General features: G+C 36.9%; 1 protein-coding gene across 3 annotated transcripts in view; it reads right to left on the bottom strand.

Annotated features, from left to right (window-relative positions):
* LOC127182042 (ephrin type-A receptor 7) overlaps positions 1 to 7,922 on the bottom strand; it is a 172,467-nt gene extending 164,545 nt beyond the window's left edge. For all 3 annotated transcript variants that reach the window (XR_007829843.1, XM_051137136.1, XM_051137137.1), the window contains exon 1: positions 7,743 to 7,922. Coding sequence is in view for 2 of the 3 variants with exons in the window: in XM_051137136.1 (XP_050993093.1) it covers positions 7,743 to 7,821 (79 nt within the window). In the remaining variant the exon portion in view is untranslated. The remainder of the gene's footprint in view (positions 1 to 7,742) is intronic.
* Between the last annotated feature and the right edge of the window lie 8,720 nt (positions 7,923 to 16,642).

Here is a 16,642-nt window from a genome sequence, read left to right as displayed (position 1 = left end):
GGGAGAGAGAACATTGTTCCTATCTAGGCCCTGATAAAGGGGGCAGAGGGAGACGGAGAAGGCGAGCAAGAAGGCTCATATCCGGCATGTGCGAGGTTGCGGCGCTTAATGAGTTTGAAAGGTCAAATGCCTCTTCAAAAGATTAATGGGGTTTTGCACATCACCGGAGTGCTGCTTCACGGGCATCTGAGGGGGCCGAAGGGGCCAACGGCACTGTCGCCAAGCCCATGTCACACTGGCAAACCAGACAGTGAGAGGCAGACATATCTCGCCCATGTGGGCTGCTCAGGAAAGAGTAAATTGCTTTAAGTCTCTTAAGTGTCTATCAGGCATCACTCAACGAGCAGAGAGAGGATACTTAAAATCCACTTTACATATCAGGTGGTTCAAATATAAAACCCTTTAAGCTGAGCGACAGTTCAGCCTGTACTATGCTGTGAGGATGCTGAATGAAACATTAAAGTTTAAATAGTTTCCCAGAAGGGATGTGGCACATGGCCTTTGTTATGAGCTCTGGGATGAAATCCACCACTGATGTATTGGTGAAGAGGATTTCTGAACATTACATATGCATTAGGTCCAATAAAACAACCACATAAGCAATAATGAACATTAACAAACTTAAAAAGATAACCTAGTGTCTTTTTAAACACTGTTAAAGTAATCAAAGGATATTTTATTTCAGACTGCTGATACCCAGAACAACATCTGAATATTCAGACTGGACAACTTACAGCATGCAACTGTTCACCTGTGGGAATGTCGGAAAAATTTGTAGAAAAAAAATCCTGGCATTAATTACACACCCTCAAGTTGTTCCGAACCAGTAAGACCTGGACCCGTAACATGGACTATCTTCCAGATATTTTAACTACCTTTCTGGGCCTTGAACTTGCCAGTTGCATTGCTGTCTATGTAGGGTTAGAAAGCTCTCAGGTTTCATCAAAAATATCTTCATTAGTGTTCTGAAGTTGTACAAAGGTCTTATGGGATTGGAACAACATGAGGCTGAGTAATTAAAAACAGAAGTTTCTTTTTTGGTGAACTATCCCTTTAAATCTTTTCAATCATACTGAAACTTGCTTCATACTTCATTACTTCAGTAAACTGGTTTGGCATCACTTTTTGTCATTATAACTGCTATGAATTCTCTTAGATGCTCAATATGATATGAAAACGTGAATGTTGTGCAAAGCTCATAAATATTTACTGAGCTTGGAACTGAGGCACTCTGTGATTGGTTGTCTAATGTAAAACAACTCATTGCGACATCCTAGTGCCACATTGTTTTGCTTAAATAAGAGAGTAAAACTGGCCTTAACCCAGGGGGCTGAAAATTTGTGACAAAACTATTCCATAATTATTTTTTTATTTTAACAACATTTATGTATTTTAGCCTAATCCCTAAAACTGTCATATGACAGATATTTAGATTTCCTTAAAAAAAACTGAAAATTATATGCCAATTTAATTAGACATCAAATTTGTCATTTGTCAATCATTTTTACTGTTAAAGTAAATTTAATCAATACTTTTGAGTGCCACACTTAACAAAACTGGCATTTCATTTGCAAACTCTTCATGTCAGTTATCGGCTTTCGTTACATCGGACCCCCAGTCAGATCTAGATGCTCAGGTGCCTGGAGAGATGATATCCCTAAATCAATACCTTCGTCCTTAGTTAACTCTGGGAAAAATGTGTCGACCCTGCGAAAAAATGTGTTTTGCTTTAAAAACTCTAATTGTGAAACTGAAGCAGCTCGTAGTCAATTGTTGCAGATCCAGAGAAAAGCAACATTTATTCTCTACTGCTCCTTTGTCTTATTGCTTAAACCTTTAAAGGAACCAGGGGTCTGGAATCTTACATAAGCCCACATCTGCATGTGTGAGCAGCCATCAGCACCCCCAAAAGCAAACATGTCCTTTTCTTCATCTCTAATATTCATATTACAATCGAGATACTGAACAACATTAAGAAAATGTGAGAACAAACAACCTATTTTCACAGAGAAAATGCTTGTCTAGAGTGCTTTAAAAATAAAGATCAGCACAACAAGAGGTCAGGTACATATACAGCATGTTCTTTTCCAGCTATCTGACACATTTCAGTGCTGTAAATAGATAAATATTCAAAAGCAAATACACAATGCAGTTAGAAGGACAATCAAGCATTCTGCCACTTGGTTTTCTATGTTCACCCAACACTGATGCCATAAAGTACGTTTCATTTTTCACCTTTATGAAGCTGCATGGCAATCCAGAAACATCCATATTCTCCTGGTAATAAAACCATCCATCCCCTTCACAAAACCACCTCAGACGTGACTCCGCCTCCAGGGGCATTCCTGCAGATCCAGCAGAAACTTGTCCTCACAGGGAACGAAGATGAATCCCGGTGACCCTTCTCCTAAAGCCGCAGAGAACAATGCAAGATCGATCCGCACTGTTCTACTCAATACGGGACTTGGTCAATTTGTGAGGAAACAGATCAAGCTTAACTACCAGATTGCAAGCAACGATTCTCCTATGACATCCACACAGGGTATTATGGGTAATCATGACTATAAGAGCTACACCGGCTGAGTCTGAACGCAGGCGGAAGCCCAATCAGTCAATGAATGAAGAGGCAGTTCAAGTTTCTTCCTAAAGAAAATTGTTTCAGATAGACTTCCATAACATCTTTAATAAAAGCAAAATCAAGCTAATTCTAAAACAAATTTCGTTTTAAATGTACCAAAGCAAGTATTTAATGACTACAGTGCCTATTTCTCATTAGAAATTAAATCATAAGTGGAAAAACATGAAAAAAAAAAGAACATTTATAAAGTTTTGAAGTTAATTATGCTGTCTGTCTTTAGGGGTGTTGTAATATACTGATACTGACGTTAACCGAGATATTTAAAAACTGAAATACCGACATTATGTTCATTGTACTCTAACAATATTTCATGAATAATCTAGTGCCAGTAACTCTCTACTTAACAACCCAACATAAAGTAGTAGGTGGCAGTGTTGCAAAAAACATAAAAATTGGAATATCACATAAAACATTTGCAAATAAGCACCATTTTTATCCAACGAGTCAAAGAGAACAAAATGATCACTTCCATATAAACTTGCACAAAATATCACTAAGAAAATTATTACTGAATATAATAATTTTCATGTAAAATAAATTACTTGCGCAGATGAAACAATAAATGTGGTCATTGCTTTTGGAGGTAGATGTCTTACCTCAAACTTTTTTGCTAATTAAGAGATTTTTTTTTGTTCGAAATCTGGCGTTTCCATCACTCGTTTCGGATGCATTACTTCAAAATGCGCATAAAAACAGAGTGATGGACAGATAGCTTATGACAATATGCAGTGTTGGGGGTAACACATTACAAGTAACGCAAGTTACGTAATCAGATTACTTTCAAGTAGTGAAGTAACTCATTACTTTTTACAAGAAAATAAGTAAAGCCAGTCACTTTGTTTTCCCATGTATTGACTGAACACTCTCCAGTCCACATTTCAAAAGAAATCAGGAGTAAATGCAGAGCCGATGTTACTGTAGTTCTAGACTAAATGTGAACATGCATTAATTTATCGCACAGATTCAGTATTCCTCAAAATGAATAAAAACAGTGAAATGCAAACCTGCAATAATTGTTTGTGTTAACACAAATATCCTTTATGTATTTAATCCCATTTTATTAACCAATGTCTCAACCATACTAATAAGCAAAAATTACTTTAGATAATCTGACATTTGTGCCTAATTCTTTCAGCCTGAGGCTTATCCATTTCATTTTTGGTGTAAAAGAGCTTTTACATTTAACAAAAAAAAAAAAACACTTTTTATTAAAAACAAACAAACAACCCTGCCCAGATTTAAAAAGTAACATAAAAGTAATGTAACGCATTGTTTTCCATAAAAAGTAACTAAGTAATGAAATTAGTTATTTTTTTAGGGAGTAACACAATACTGTAATGCATTACTTTTAAAGCTTTCCCCAACAGGTAGAGATAATCATGTTGGAGATGACAGACAAAAGAAAGACACTCTACTTGTATGCGAACAAGTTATATCGCCTTTTTAAGTTTTTGGGTTCTGTAAAAATGACAATCTTTCACCTCAGTCTGCAAAGTATTCTTTTCTTCCCTACATTTGTATGTTGAGCATGATTCATTGGCCAAAAAAAAAGAAAAAAATGTTATAGATGAAATTGACTTTATAGCATGTTTTCAAAGTTTCAAGTTTCATTCTGGTATTGTGAATTCTTTTGGCAACAAATATTATGTTAGGAAAATGTGATATTGTGAAAACCCTACCTGCAATAATAATTTCTTTAGGCCAAATTTAAAGGCAGCATTGCATGTACCCATCACTAAGAAAGAAGTTTGCTTAAAGAAATCCATAGTAGGTGAAAAAAAACACTTTGATCATGAAAATTCTTAAAACTTGTCATTCAATTAATAGAGATTACATGTATTTAATGGCAATTAAAGTATTGCGTCATTCCTTTCACATCGTCTGCACTGAAATCAATTTTTAGTCAAGTCTTCCATGACACGATGTATGACGCATGAGTCACTGCCTATATAGAGCGCTCCAGATCAATCACTTATGAAGTTCTGTTTCAGTTAGAATGCTGCCATTGAAGGCAGTGAGTCTGCTAAAATAGAGCTAGGATGTTACGCAAACATTAAATTCAGAAACCGCTCACCTTTCTACCTCCACATACCGCCTACGAAAACAACATTTTTCCACTTTCGGACACAGCCATCTCCTGTCTCCAGCCCTCATTGTTTTACTTTCTTCCTTGCTCATTGTGAGTCCACACATCACAACGGCCCACTAAATAAACTCCTGGATGTCACTGTTACGCCTGCCAACCTCACAAATCATTCTAACCTTGCCCGCACAGTCCGGCTGCCACCTTCAACAACAAGTACAGGCACCGCCAGCACAGATATCCGACGGTGTAACCCACCACCATTAGCCAGGACTAAAAATCAAGCTTTTAATAAAAGCACCGGTATGAGTTTCCATGCTAACTGGTCTTTGTTTGAATCGATATATTATGCTGAATATTGCCACATTGTTAACACATTCAGGGCCCAAGCCCAGATTATTACACTTCTGCCAACAACTCAGAGAGCATAATGCCATTCAGGAGGAGTTTGGCAGAGTCTGTTGATGGAACCCAGCACAGAGATGACAAGCGTATAAAGCTTTCCTAGGTAAATGCCCTCATATGGTCTGAATTGCACCCTGACAGAGTATTTAAACGGCACAGGAACAGCATGACCAAAGCAGCAGATGCGACCGGCACATGGCCGAAAGCGCTGCGCCACCACAACGGCCGCAAACCCACTAAAAAGCAGTAAATAAGCCCACAATGAGATGCCAAGGTGCGTTAAGGCTGAGGGGTCAGGAATGAGGGGCCTCCACCTCCAACCGACTGTGTGAGGAAAGACACCTGCGCTTTGGGGAATGGGAAAAAACACAGGAAATGAAAAAGAAAGGAGAGATGGAGGGATTAAGCATGAGAGAATGGTTATGCAGGTTTTGGCATATGTGACCCTGGACCACAAAACCAGTCTTAAGTAGCATGGGTATATTTGTACCAATAGCCAAAAATACATTGTATGGGTCAAATTATCAATTTTTCTTTCATGCCAAAAATTATTAGGATATTAATTAAAGATCATATTCCATAAAGATATTTTGTAAATGTTCTACTGTAAATATATCAAAACGTAATTTTTGATTAGTAACATGCATGGCTAAGAACTTCATTTGGACAACTTTAAAGGTGATTGTCTTAATATTTTGATTTTTTTGCACTTTCAGATTCCAGATTTTCAGAGAGTTGTATCTCGGCCAAATATTGTCATATTCTAACAAACCATACATGAATGGAAAGCTTATTTTTTCAGCTTTCAGATTGATCCTTATAACTGGTTTGGTGGTCCAGGGTCACATATGATATATACTGAATATATATAGCCATGTATAGCTGAATATATAATAAAAGTCTATTATGCTCACCAAAAAAATACAGTAAAAAGAGTAATATTGTGAAATATTAACAATTAACTTATTTCTCTAATGCAAAGCGTGTTCAGGTGTCAAAGAATCCCACAGAAATCAGTCTAACTTAGTTGCTCAAGAAACTTTTCTTATTATTATCAACGTTAAAATTTGTGCTGCTTAATATTTGCGTGAACACTTTACAAATAAAATGTTCACTCTAATCGCATTTATTGAAAATATCACTTTTTGTAACATTACAAATGTCACTTTAATGCATCCTCGCTGATTAAAAGTATTAATTTATTTCAAAATAAATCTTTCTGACCCCAAACGAACTATAGATTAGATGCATATGCTATGCTATATTATCACATATGAGTTTAGAAATAACTAAATGACAGCAATTTTCACTTTTAGGTTAGCTCTTTGTACAATCTGCAGCAACAAAGAGCTCTCATCCAGTCTGAATCCCACCTGTCAGTGACCGAATACAGAGAGAATACAGTGAGGCTGAATACAAAGAGAACCGACGCAGCAGGACTGGGTCGTAATTGTGGACAAAGAGGTTCTCTGTACAGTGAGAATATATTCAGCTCAATCAGAAAACGTCCATATCACCGCAGCCACACAAGGCCTTTCAGAACACATCGCTTTCACAGCAATTAATCGCTGTCAAAACATTCATTAAGGCAACGATTCTAATCCAGTCGACCAGCATTCCAGCAGAGGACGGGGGCTGGCAGAGTTCAGCCATGTGCACATGAGAGCATTGTGTACGAGAGTGCGAGCAGGGGGAAAAAAGCGCGAGAGAGAGAGCAGCCTGGCTCAGCTGGGCTTCTTCAGCATAGCCAAAGAGCCTGAAGGGACGCAGCTATTATCTGTTCTTTCCCTCTCTGTGCCATGCCACTCATTAGGACGCTTAGTTGACCTCACCTGAGCCTAATGCGACAGCCTGGCATCAAAACTGCTGAAGCTTTCATGACTGTCAAACAATCCCACCAGGAGCAGCACAGTCAGAAAAGCACCTATTGTGAATCCAGTATAACAGCCGGATCTATTGAAATCTGCTTTTGTAGTATTATAATAAGGAGATTAAAATGACATGACAACGAAAAATGAAGACATGACAAAGAAAAATGACAAGACAGAGAAAAAAAAAACAGATTATGACAACAGAAAAAAATAAATGCACATTTTAAGATTGTTAAATGTGCATAGATGATTGTCTAATTATTTTTTATTTTAATCTTTTTATCTTTTCATTTTAATCTCCATATTACAATTTAATATTGTTTTGAAACAATACACAACCACAATTTATTGTGATTTGCTTGCGTTTAGTTATTAAGCAATTCAAAACATAAAACAGTATAAATATAAATTAGATAATATAATGAACTATGTTCATCTCTTCATTAATCAACATTTTTTCTTAACCAACACATTGTTGCAGCTTGTCACCAGCGTTCTAGGAGATTCCTTAAGATCATTATTTTTAAAAGCTCACCGCTTGACATTTCGATTTGAGTTTTAATCAAAGCTTCTCATAACGCAAAACATTAATGATCCGGTCCTCTCTACATCTGTTTATTAACTTTACACCGCCTGAATAAGAAAGCACACACCTGCAGTGAGAGTTATACTTCCACTAGACACTTCATGCCATCTACGAAAACAATTTACCTGGCTTCTAAACAATTATTATAAAGACACATACCTTCCTCTGCACGTGACTCCTCGTTTCTGTTGAGCAATAATATCCAAAGCACCGAAATGATCGCTTTAAACTGCTCCATATTTGAATGGCCAGGTCTGCGGGGCTCTGGTCATGTCGCAGCCGAGCACGCTTGACTCACGGTGCGGGATGAGACGGAGCCGTCCGGGCTACTGACAGACACAGCGGTACTATGTGCCTTATTTGGCGCCACGGGTGGGCGGGCACAGACAGCCTGATTGACAGTGACAACGTCCAATGGAATATGAGTTCGCAGAGACGGGGGATTAGCAGCGAGCCAATCAAATCACGTTTGCTAAAATTCCACCGCACAGAGTGACTCCCCCTTGAATGGGAGGCGGTGTTGAAAATGAGGAAATTTGGTTATCTTTAACTGACATTACAAGCGGCAACTGATTACACGGCATGTATTTATTTTTTTTATTAAATAAAAGGCAAAATGAGCTCTTAGGTTCAAGGACAATGGTGTCTGAGAGCTGTGAGCGGTCCACTGAGATACTGAAATACTGTGATATCCTGGTATTAAGAGTTCATTTGTAATTGTGTTATTATTATAAATATTATATATTATTGTAAGACATCATATAATACATTGTCTCCCATGAAAGAAATTTATCTTGGATAAGAGAATTGCTGCATCACCAAACATAATGCTTGAAGTCATAAATTATTTTTAACTTAAAATGTATTTTATCAACATATTTTAGCATTTTTAATGTATGCATGTGGTGGAACACTACCTGATAAAGGTTTAAAGGTGCAGACGCATTCACCGTTGTTGATGCAATTGGCATCGGAGTTGATTAACAGAAAGCTTTTTGGTTTTTCTCTCACCAAAAACACACCATTGTGTGAGTCAGTACTGTTATGTCTGGCTCAGTTCGGCAGCCAAACAGACTGCAGTTCTGTTTATGTCAGTTTGTATGTGGATAGAGTACACAGTCTGACAGTGTAAAGATGGTATAGGAGACTTTATCGGTCCAACTTCTTTTCTGTGATGTGAAGGCAAATTTGTAGAATGGAGCTTCATTGAATCACATAATTGTGTCACTAATTAAAAAATGTAATCTTTAGTGTGGCCAACGGAAATTGTGGTAAACTCAGACACATGCATAATTTAGAGCTATACGTTTAATATACAGTTGAGGTCAAAAGTTTACATACAAAATTCATGTTATTTTTATTTAGTACTGAGCTGAGTAAGAAATTTCACTTAAAAGACATTCACAAGAGAAAATAATAGTTGAATTTATAAAAATGACCCTGTTCAAATGTTTACATACACCTGATTCTTAATACAGTGTTGTTACCTGAAAGATCCACAGCTGTGTTTTTTGTTTAGTGATAGATGATCATGTTTGTCCTGCCGTTGCAGAAAAATCCTTCAGATCCCACAAATGGTTTGGTTTTTCAGCATTTTTGTGTATTTGAACCCTTCCCAACAATGACTATATGATTTTGAAATCTTTTCACACTGAGGACAATTAAGGGACTGTGCAACTATTACAGAAGTTTTAAACACTCACTGATGCTCTAAAAGGAAAAATGATGCATTAAGAGCCAGGGGTGTAAACTTTTGAACAAGATGTGTACATTTTTCTTATTTTGCCTAAATATCATATTTTGTTCATCTAGTACTACCCTTCAGAAGCTACAGAACATACTTACATCACATGTTTCCCAAAAGAAAAAATAAGTCAAATTTACCCTGATCTTCAAATTCAAAAAGTTTTCAGCCCCCCGGCTCTTAAAGCAGAACTCCACTTCCAGAACAACAATTTACAAATAATTTACTCATCTCCTTGTCATCCACAATGTTCACGTCTTTCTTTCTTCAGTCGTAAAGAAATTATGTTTTTTGAGGAAAACATTTCAGCATTTTTCCCCATATAATGGACTGCTATGGTGCCCCGATTTTGAACTTCCAAAATGCAGTTTAAATGCGGCTTCAAATGATCCCAAATGCGGTTGTAAACAATCCCAGCTGAGGAAGAAGGGTCTTATCTAGCAAAACGATCAGTTATTTTTATAAAAATAATACAATTTATATACTTTTTAATACCAAACACTCGTCTTGTCTCACTCTGCCTGGACTGTTTTTGTTCCTGTTCGTAACAGTTAGGTTATGTCGAAAAACTCCCATCTCATGTTCTCCCTCAACTTTAAAATCATCCTATATCGCTGTTTTATCTTTTTGTTAAGGGTGTTTGATCTTTTTTTGCATGTTCATTTTGCAAAGACTGGGTTGGAACTTCTGCAATGATGTAGGATGTTTTTCGACATACCCTAACTGTCTTGAGCCAGAGTACACAGAGTTCAAGGACTGCAAGGCAAGACGAGCATTTGAGAATGAAAAAAAGTATTAAAAGTATTTAAACTGTATTTTTTTTTTATGTAAATAACTGATCATTTTGCTAGATAAGACCCTTCTTCCTCGGCTGGGATCATTTACACCCGCATCTGGGATTGTTTGAAGCCAAATTTAAACTGCATTTTGGAAGTTCAAAATCGGGGCACCATATCAGTTCATTATATGAAGAAAAATGCTGAAATGTTTTCCTCAAAAAACATAATTTCTTTACGACTGAAGGAAGAACGACATGAACATCGTGGATGACAAGGGGGTGAGTAAATTATTTGTAAATTGTTGTTCTGGAAGTAGACTTCTCCTTTAATGCATTGTTTTTCCTTCTGAAGCATCAGTGAGTGTTTGAACCTTCTGTATTAGTTGCATGTGAGTCCCTCAGTTGTCCTCAGTGTGAAAAGATGCATCTCAAAAACATAGTCATTGCTGAAAAACCAAAGAATTTGTGGGACCTGAAGGATTTTTCTGAAGAACAGCAGGCAGTTTAACTGTTAAGGACAAACAATGGACTCATGAACAACTATCACTAAACAAAAAAACCTAGCTGTGGATCATTCAGGTAACGACACAGTATTAAGAATCAAGTGTATGTAAACTTTTGAATGGGGTCATTTTAAAAAATTCAACCACTATTTTCTCTTGTCTTATCTTTCTAAATGTCTTTTATGTGAAATATCTTATTCAGCTCAGTACTAAATAAAAAAAAATAATATGCATTTTGTATGATCCCTCTTATTTTGGTAAAATAATTTACATTTTGCAGATTCTGCAAGGTGTATGTAAACTTTTGACCTCAATTGTAATTAAGATAAATTTTTCCACAAAAACCTATTATCCACAAACACATACTGTAATCGCATACATAATCAGGAATATATCATATAACTTCAGGAAATTTTCACTGCAATGATTAACATCTCTTGCATCTTGCTGCAAGGAGTTCCATTGTCTTCATTCCCATTGGTAGTCACGGCACATTTGCATAAAGTGAAACTTTTCTCAACTTTGTCACGTCGCTGGACATGCCAACATCTTGTCGCCTGTAGCTCATTTCACCTGAAGGTGCCAACTCACTTTGAAAATTAATGAGTCCACATTGAACAGAAAGACGTTTTTTATTTGCATATTATTATACTGTTTAAAAAGTATCTTCATCACTTTCCTTGTTTTTTTTTTCACAACATGCATACAGTTAATTCAGCACAGAATCAATTTCATGTCCACATTTGCACACACATGATTGCAGGGCGATGTGAGTCCTTGTGAAATTACACATGTGCATTACCGCCCCACACCTACGCAAAACCCACACTCTGCATCTGTGTAACGGCAAAGCCTGCACCTATTGTTTATCCCGACATTACAATTTCATGCTAGGCTACCTCAAAGCACTCTATACTGTAGCTCTGGCCCTTAAATAAAAAAATGAAGGGTGCAGAGAAGCAAAAGAACCAGTCACTTGACCTTTTGTTCAGAGGTTATTTTCACAGCCATTCGGGTAGAAAAAGAAAGGAAGAGAGAGAAAGAGGGAGGGAGGGGTGGAAGGAAGGTGGCTAAAGACGCTATTAGGAGCAAGCGCAATTTTAATGTGACATGGGAGCTCGCGCACTGTAATATGTGTGTAATCACTCGACAATCTCAGGGGACGAGCTCACACACACTCACCCCTTACAGCCAGAAAGAATCAGGGGGGGTTATTCCCAGTTGTGCTGTACTGAGTGTGTTTTACTCCCTAAAAAAGGAGCTCTGGAATCAGTGAGCTGAGAAGGTGTTAATGTGGCACTGTAAGAGACACTGCACCAGGGAGAATGACTACAAACTCTTTTAAATGGACACGGGGGAACGCTATCATTTCAACCCGCTGTTTGTCCCTGCTGTAAAGATGAGATATGTTGTAGAGTCTCTGTGTTTTGACATTTTAATGAGAGCCAACCAAAAGGGCCTGGTCTGAGGCCGAGAAGGGAATTGTGGGTAATTATTTCATTTTTGTTTTCGCATACACAATCCATCTGTTCGGTAGAGCACTTTGATGTTCTCCATGTATAACCATGTTAGCTCTTGCCGGTATGCGAAGCTTCTTGGGTAAACCGACAAAATCACAGGAGGTTGACAGTCGTTGGCTAATGAGTGCGGTTGTTCTAATTACCAGCAGAGCCAAAGAGACATTTTGAAGGTCACTGTGTTGTAGCACATTGGGACTCGACGGGAACCGAAGCCTCCAGATTCTGTTTATACTGTAAGTGGATGTGCGGATGTGGAAACAAAAAAAAAAATAACAAAAGACTTGACAAGAACAGCCTTCAAGTGGAGTCAGAAATATAATCTTATATTGTATAAACATAAACAGTCATTCTTATTAAGACTTTTAAGGGGTACATGGAATAAAGAAATTCAATTATACTGGCAAATGATTAGATCATTATAATAACAAAAAACATTTCTTGCAAAATGTGTGTTTACAGAGACATTTTTAAATGTCTTAATGTCATTTCACCGATTTACAAATTATAATATATTATTATATATAAAATAATTTTTTTATTATTATACATAGCCTAATTTACAGTTGAGGTCAAAAGTTTACATACACCTTGCAGAATCTGCAAAATGTTATTTTACCAAAATAAGAGAGATCATACAAAGTGCATAATATTTATTTTATTTAGTATTGACCTGAATTAGATATTCCACAAAAAAAGATGTTTACATATAGCCCAAAAGAGAAAATAATAGTTGAATTTATAAAAATTCCCTTGTTCAAAGGTTTACATACACTTGATTCTTAATACCGTGTTGTTACCTGAATGGTCCGCAGCAGGTTTTTTTTTTTTTATAGTGATAGTTGTTTATGAGTCAATGTTTGTCCTCAACGCCCGCTGCTTCTTCAGAAAAATCCCTCAGGTCCCACAAATGCTTTGGTTTTTCAGCATTTGTGTATTTGAACCCTTTCCAACAATGACTGTATGATTTTGAGATCCATCTTTTCACACTGAGGACAACTGAGGGACTCATATGCAACTACTGCAGAAGGAAACATGATGCGTTAATGTATACAATGCAGGGTGTAAACTTCTGAACAGAATTAAGATGTGTACATTTTTCTTATTTTGCCTAAATGTCATATTTTTTCATTCAGTACTGCCAGTCAGAAGATACTTGCATGTTTGCCAGAAGACAACCCTGGTGAAAAAAACAGCATATGCTGGTAGGTATGTTTTGATGCTGGAATGCTGGTTAGGTAGGTTTTGATGCTGGTTTAAGCTGGTCCTTTGCTGGTTTATGCTGGTCCTTAGCTGGTTTAAGCTGGTCCTTTGCTGGTTTTTGCTGGTCATGTTGCTGGTCAAGGACCAGCATGAACCAGCAAAGGGCCAGCATAAACTAGCAAAGGACCAGCTTAAACCAGCATCAAAACCTACCTAACCAGCATCCCAGCATCAAAACATACCTACCAGCATATGCTGTTTTTTTCACCAGGGAAAATAAGTTAAATTTACCCTGATCTTCAAATTCAAAAAAATTTCACCCCTTCATGTATCGTGTTTCCTTCTGAAGCATCAGTGAGTGTTTGAACCTTCTGTAATAGTTGCATATGAGTCCCTCGATTGTTCTCAGTGTGAAAAGGTGGATCTCAAAATCATACAGTCATTGTTCAAGGGTTCAAATACACAAAAATCAAAGAATTTGTGGAACCTGAAAGATTTTTATGAAGAACAGCGAGCAGTTGAACTGTTCAGGACAAACAATGGATTCATTAACTAAACAAACAAACAAAATAGCTGTGGATCATTCAGGTAACAACACAGTATTAAGAATCAAGTGTATGTAAACTTTTGAACAGGGTCATTTTTATAAATTCAACTGTTATTTTTTCTTGTGGATTATATGTAAACATCTTTTATGTGAAATGTCTAATTCAGGTCAGTACTAAATACAAAATGGCTCAGCTTCACCAATGTAAACTGATTATTTAAAAAGAACCAACTCAGAGTCATTCACTCAGCATTTGAACTACACTGGTTAAGCTGAATGTTTTTGATTTACTAAAAAGGTCCGGTTCTTAAGAATCATTAATTCAAGAGTCGGACTGCAATGGTAGCACTGCGTGTATTTGACTCACCAAAAATAAACATCCATTAAACAGTTAATTCACACAAAAACGAAAATTCTGTCATTAATTACTCACCTTCAGGTTGTTCCAAACCCATAAGTCCTTCTTTCATCTCCGGAACACAATTTGAGATAGACAGCAAGGGTACTACCATATTCAAGGCACAGAAAAGTACCAAGACGCTCAATAAAATAGTTCATGTGACATCAGTGGTTCAACTGTAATTTTACAAAGCTACGATAATACAAACAAAAATAACAACTTCATTCCATAACGACGCTGAACGCTGTGTTCAACGTCGTAACACCGGATCTGGGTCGGCACTTTTCTGGGTCTTGAACGTGGTAGCACCCTCTGGGATGTCATCAAAAATATCTTAAATTGTGTTCCGAAGATGAAAGGTCTTACGGGTTTGAAACAACATGAGGGTAAGTAATTAATGGCAGAATTTTCATTTTTGGGTGAACTAACTCTTTAAGACATTTGTCCAGTTAGCGAACTACAAAGACTGTATGATTTTAAGATCCATCTTTTCACACTAAGAACAACTGAGGGACTCATATGCAACTATTATAGAAGCTTCAAACACTCACTGATGCTCCAGATAGAAAAACAATGCATTAAGAGCCAGGGACGTAAACTTTTGAACAAAATGAAGATGTGTATATATTTCTTATTTTGCCTAATTATGTTTTTTTTCATTTAGTACTGCCCTTCAGAAGCTACAGAACATGTTTCCCAGAGGACAAAATAAGATAAATTACATGATATAAATTAAGTAGAGAAACCACTTCTTCTAAAATTCTGTCAAAAGAGCATTACAGTTCAGTAATTTTACATCAGTAATTCAATTTATATTTTAATGTTAATATTAAAGTTAATAATAAAGTTAATATTAGTTAAATTCATGTAAATGTTGAAACTGTTTTGAACAGTTTGTGTAAAGGCAAAAAAAAAAAAGTTAGTATGAATGGTTATGCAAATCTCCCCCCAAACCAGCCTAATAATTAGGCCTTCACCTGTCACTCAATCATCATTATTTAACATTACATTTTTTCCACACTCTCCCAAACCCTCATCTGTTTCCTGCTAAGCGCTGAAGCTACCGGCCTAATACTCTGTTATTTTGTCTCCTTTAAAGAAAAAATCGATAGTGAGATATTGCGCTAGAACAGAATTATTCCGGGTGCAGTGTGGCAGTTTGCAGATAAGAACCTCGGCTAAGTAATCATAAATATTAGCATGATCCCGGCGGCCACATTTGGAGATGCTCAAACTAGGAGAATTCATCTCCCTGTTCTAAAGGCAGCCCGATGCGGACATAATCCCAGTTATATCCTTTACCAAAGAGGACTTACGGCTAGCCAACAACCATTGCTCTCCTCAAATATCACCCTAGATAGGCTTTTCTCTCATAGTGACGGTGGATTAAGAAGATGGACAGGGGCACAGACTGTCACTAGGGGGTATGTGTGTGTTTGAGTGTGTTGTCATGAGACGTTCCTGTTTTATTCGAATGGGAGAGAAATCGTGGCCTTTGGTTTCTTTGTATCTGCACGCACAGTGTCAGTGATAGGATATCAGTAAAAATCCACTGCTGTTTGTAATTTACCTGCTCGCAGGTTTTGGCTAAACAGGAGATTGGCTATAATACAAGCATTTTTTATTTTAACTCCTTGTCAGTGTCAGAATAAACAACATATTTATGTATTTATTTATAAAAGGGCAACCAAATCAATAGGCTACTATAAATTATAAAAGGTCATTAAAGGAATAGTTCTCCAAAAATAAAAATTAACTAAGCCATTCAAGATGAGTTTATTTCTTCATCAGAACAAATTTGGAGAAATTAGGCATTACATCACTTGCTCACCAATGCATCCTCTGCAGTGAATGGGTGCCGTCAGAATGAGAGTCCAAACAGCTGCTAAAAACATCACAATAATCAGAAGCACTCCACACGACTCCAGTCCATCAATTAACATCTTGTAAAGTAAAAAGCTGCATGTTTATAAGCAACAAATCCTTCATTAAAGGGATAGTTTACCCCAAAAATAAAAATGACCACATGATTTACTCACCCTCAAGCCATCCTAGGTGTATTTGACTTTCCTCTTTCAGGCGAATACAATCAGAGTTATATTAAAAAATGTCCTGGCTCTTCCAAGCTTTATAATGGCAGTGAATTGTTGTTCTATTAAATAGTATAGATATTAAAGCCCAATAGATATTTTTTTAACACAAACACACCGCTTCATTTCAGAAGGCCTTTATTAACCCCCCTGAGCCATGTGGAGTACTTTTTATGATAGATGGATGCACTTTATTGGGCTTCAAAATCTCAACAGCCATTCACTGCCATTACAAAGCATAGAAGAGCCAGGAGATTTTTTAGTATAACTCCGATTA

The sequence above is a fragment of the Labeo rohita genome, chromosome 19 (assembly GCF_022985175.1).
Source record: "Labeo rohita strain BAU-BD-2019 chromosome 19, IGBB_LRoh.1.0, whole genome shotgun sequence".
In the NCBI taxonomy this organism is placed as follows: Eukaryota; Metazoa; Chordata; class Actinopteri; order Cypriniformes; family Cyprinidae; genus Labeo; species Labeo rohita.
This window is presented reverse-complemented; position numbering and strand designations above follow the sequence as displayed.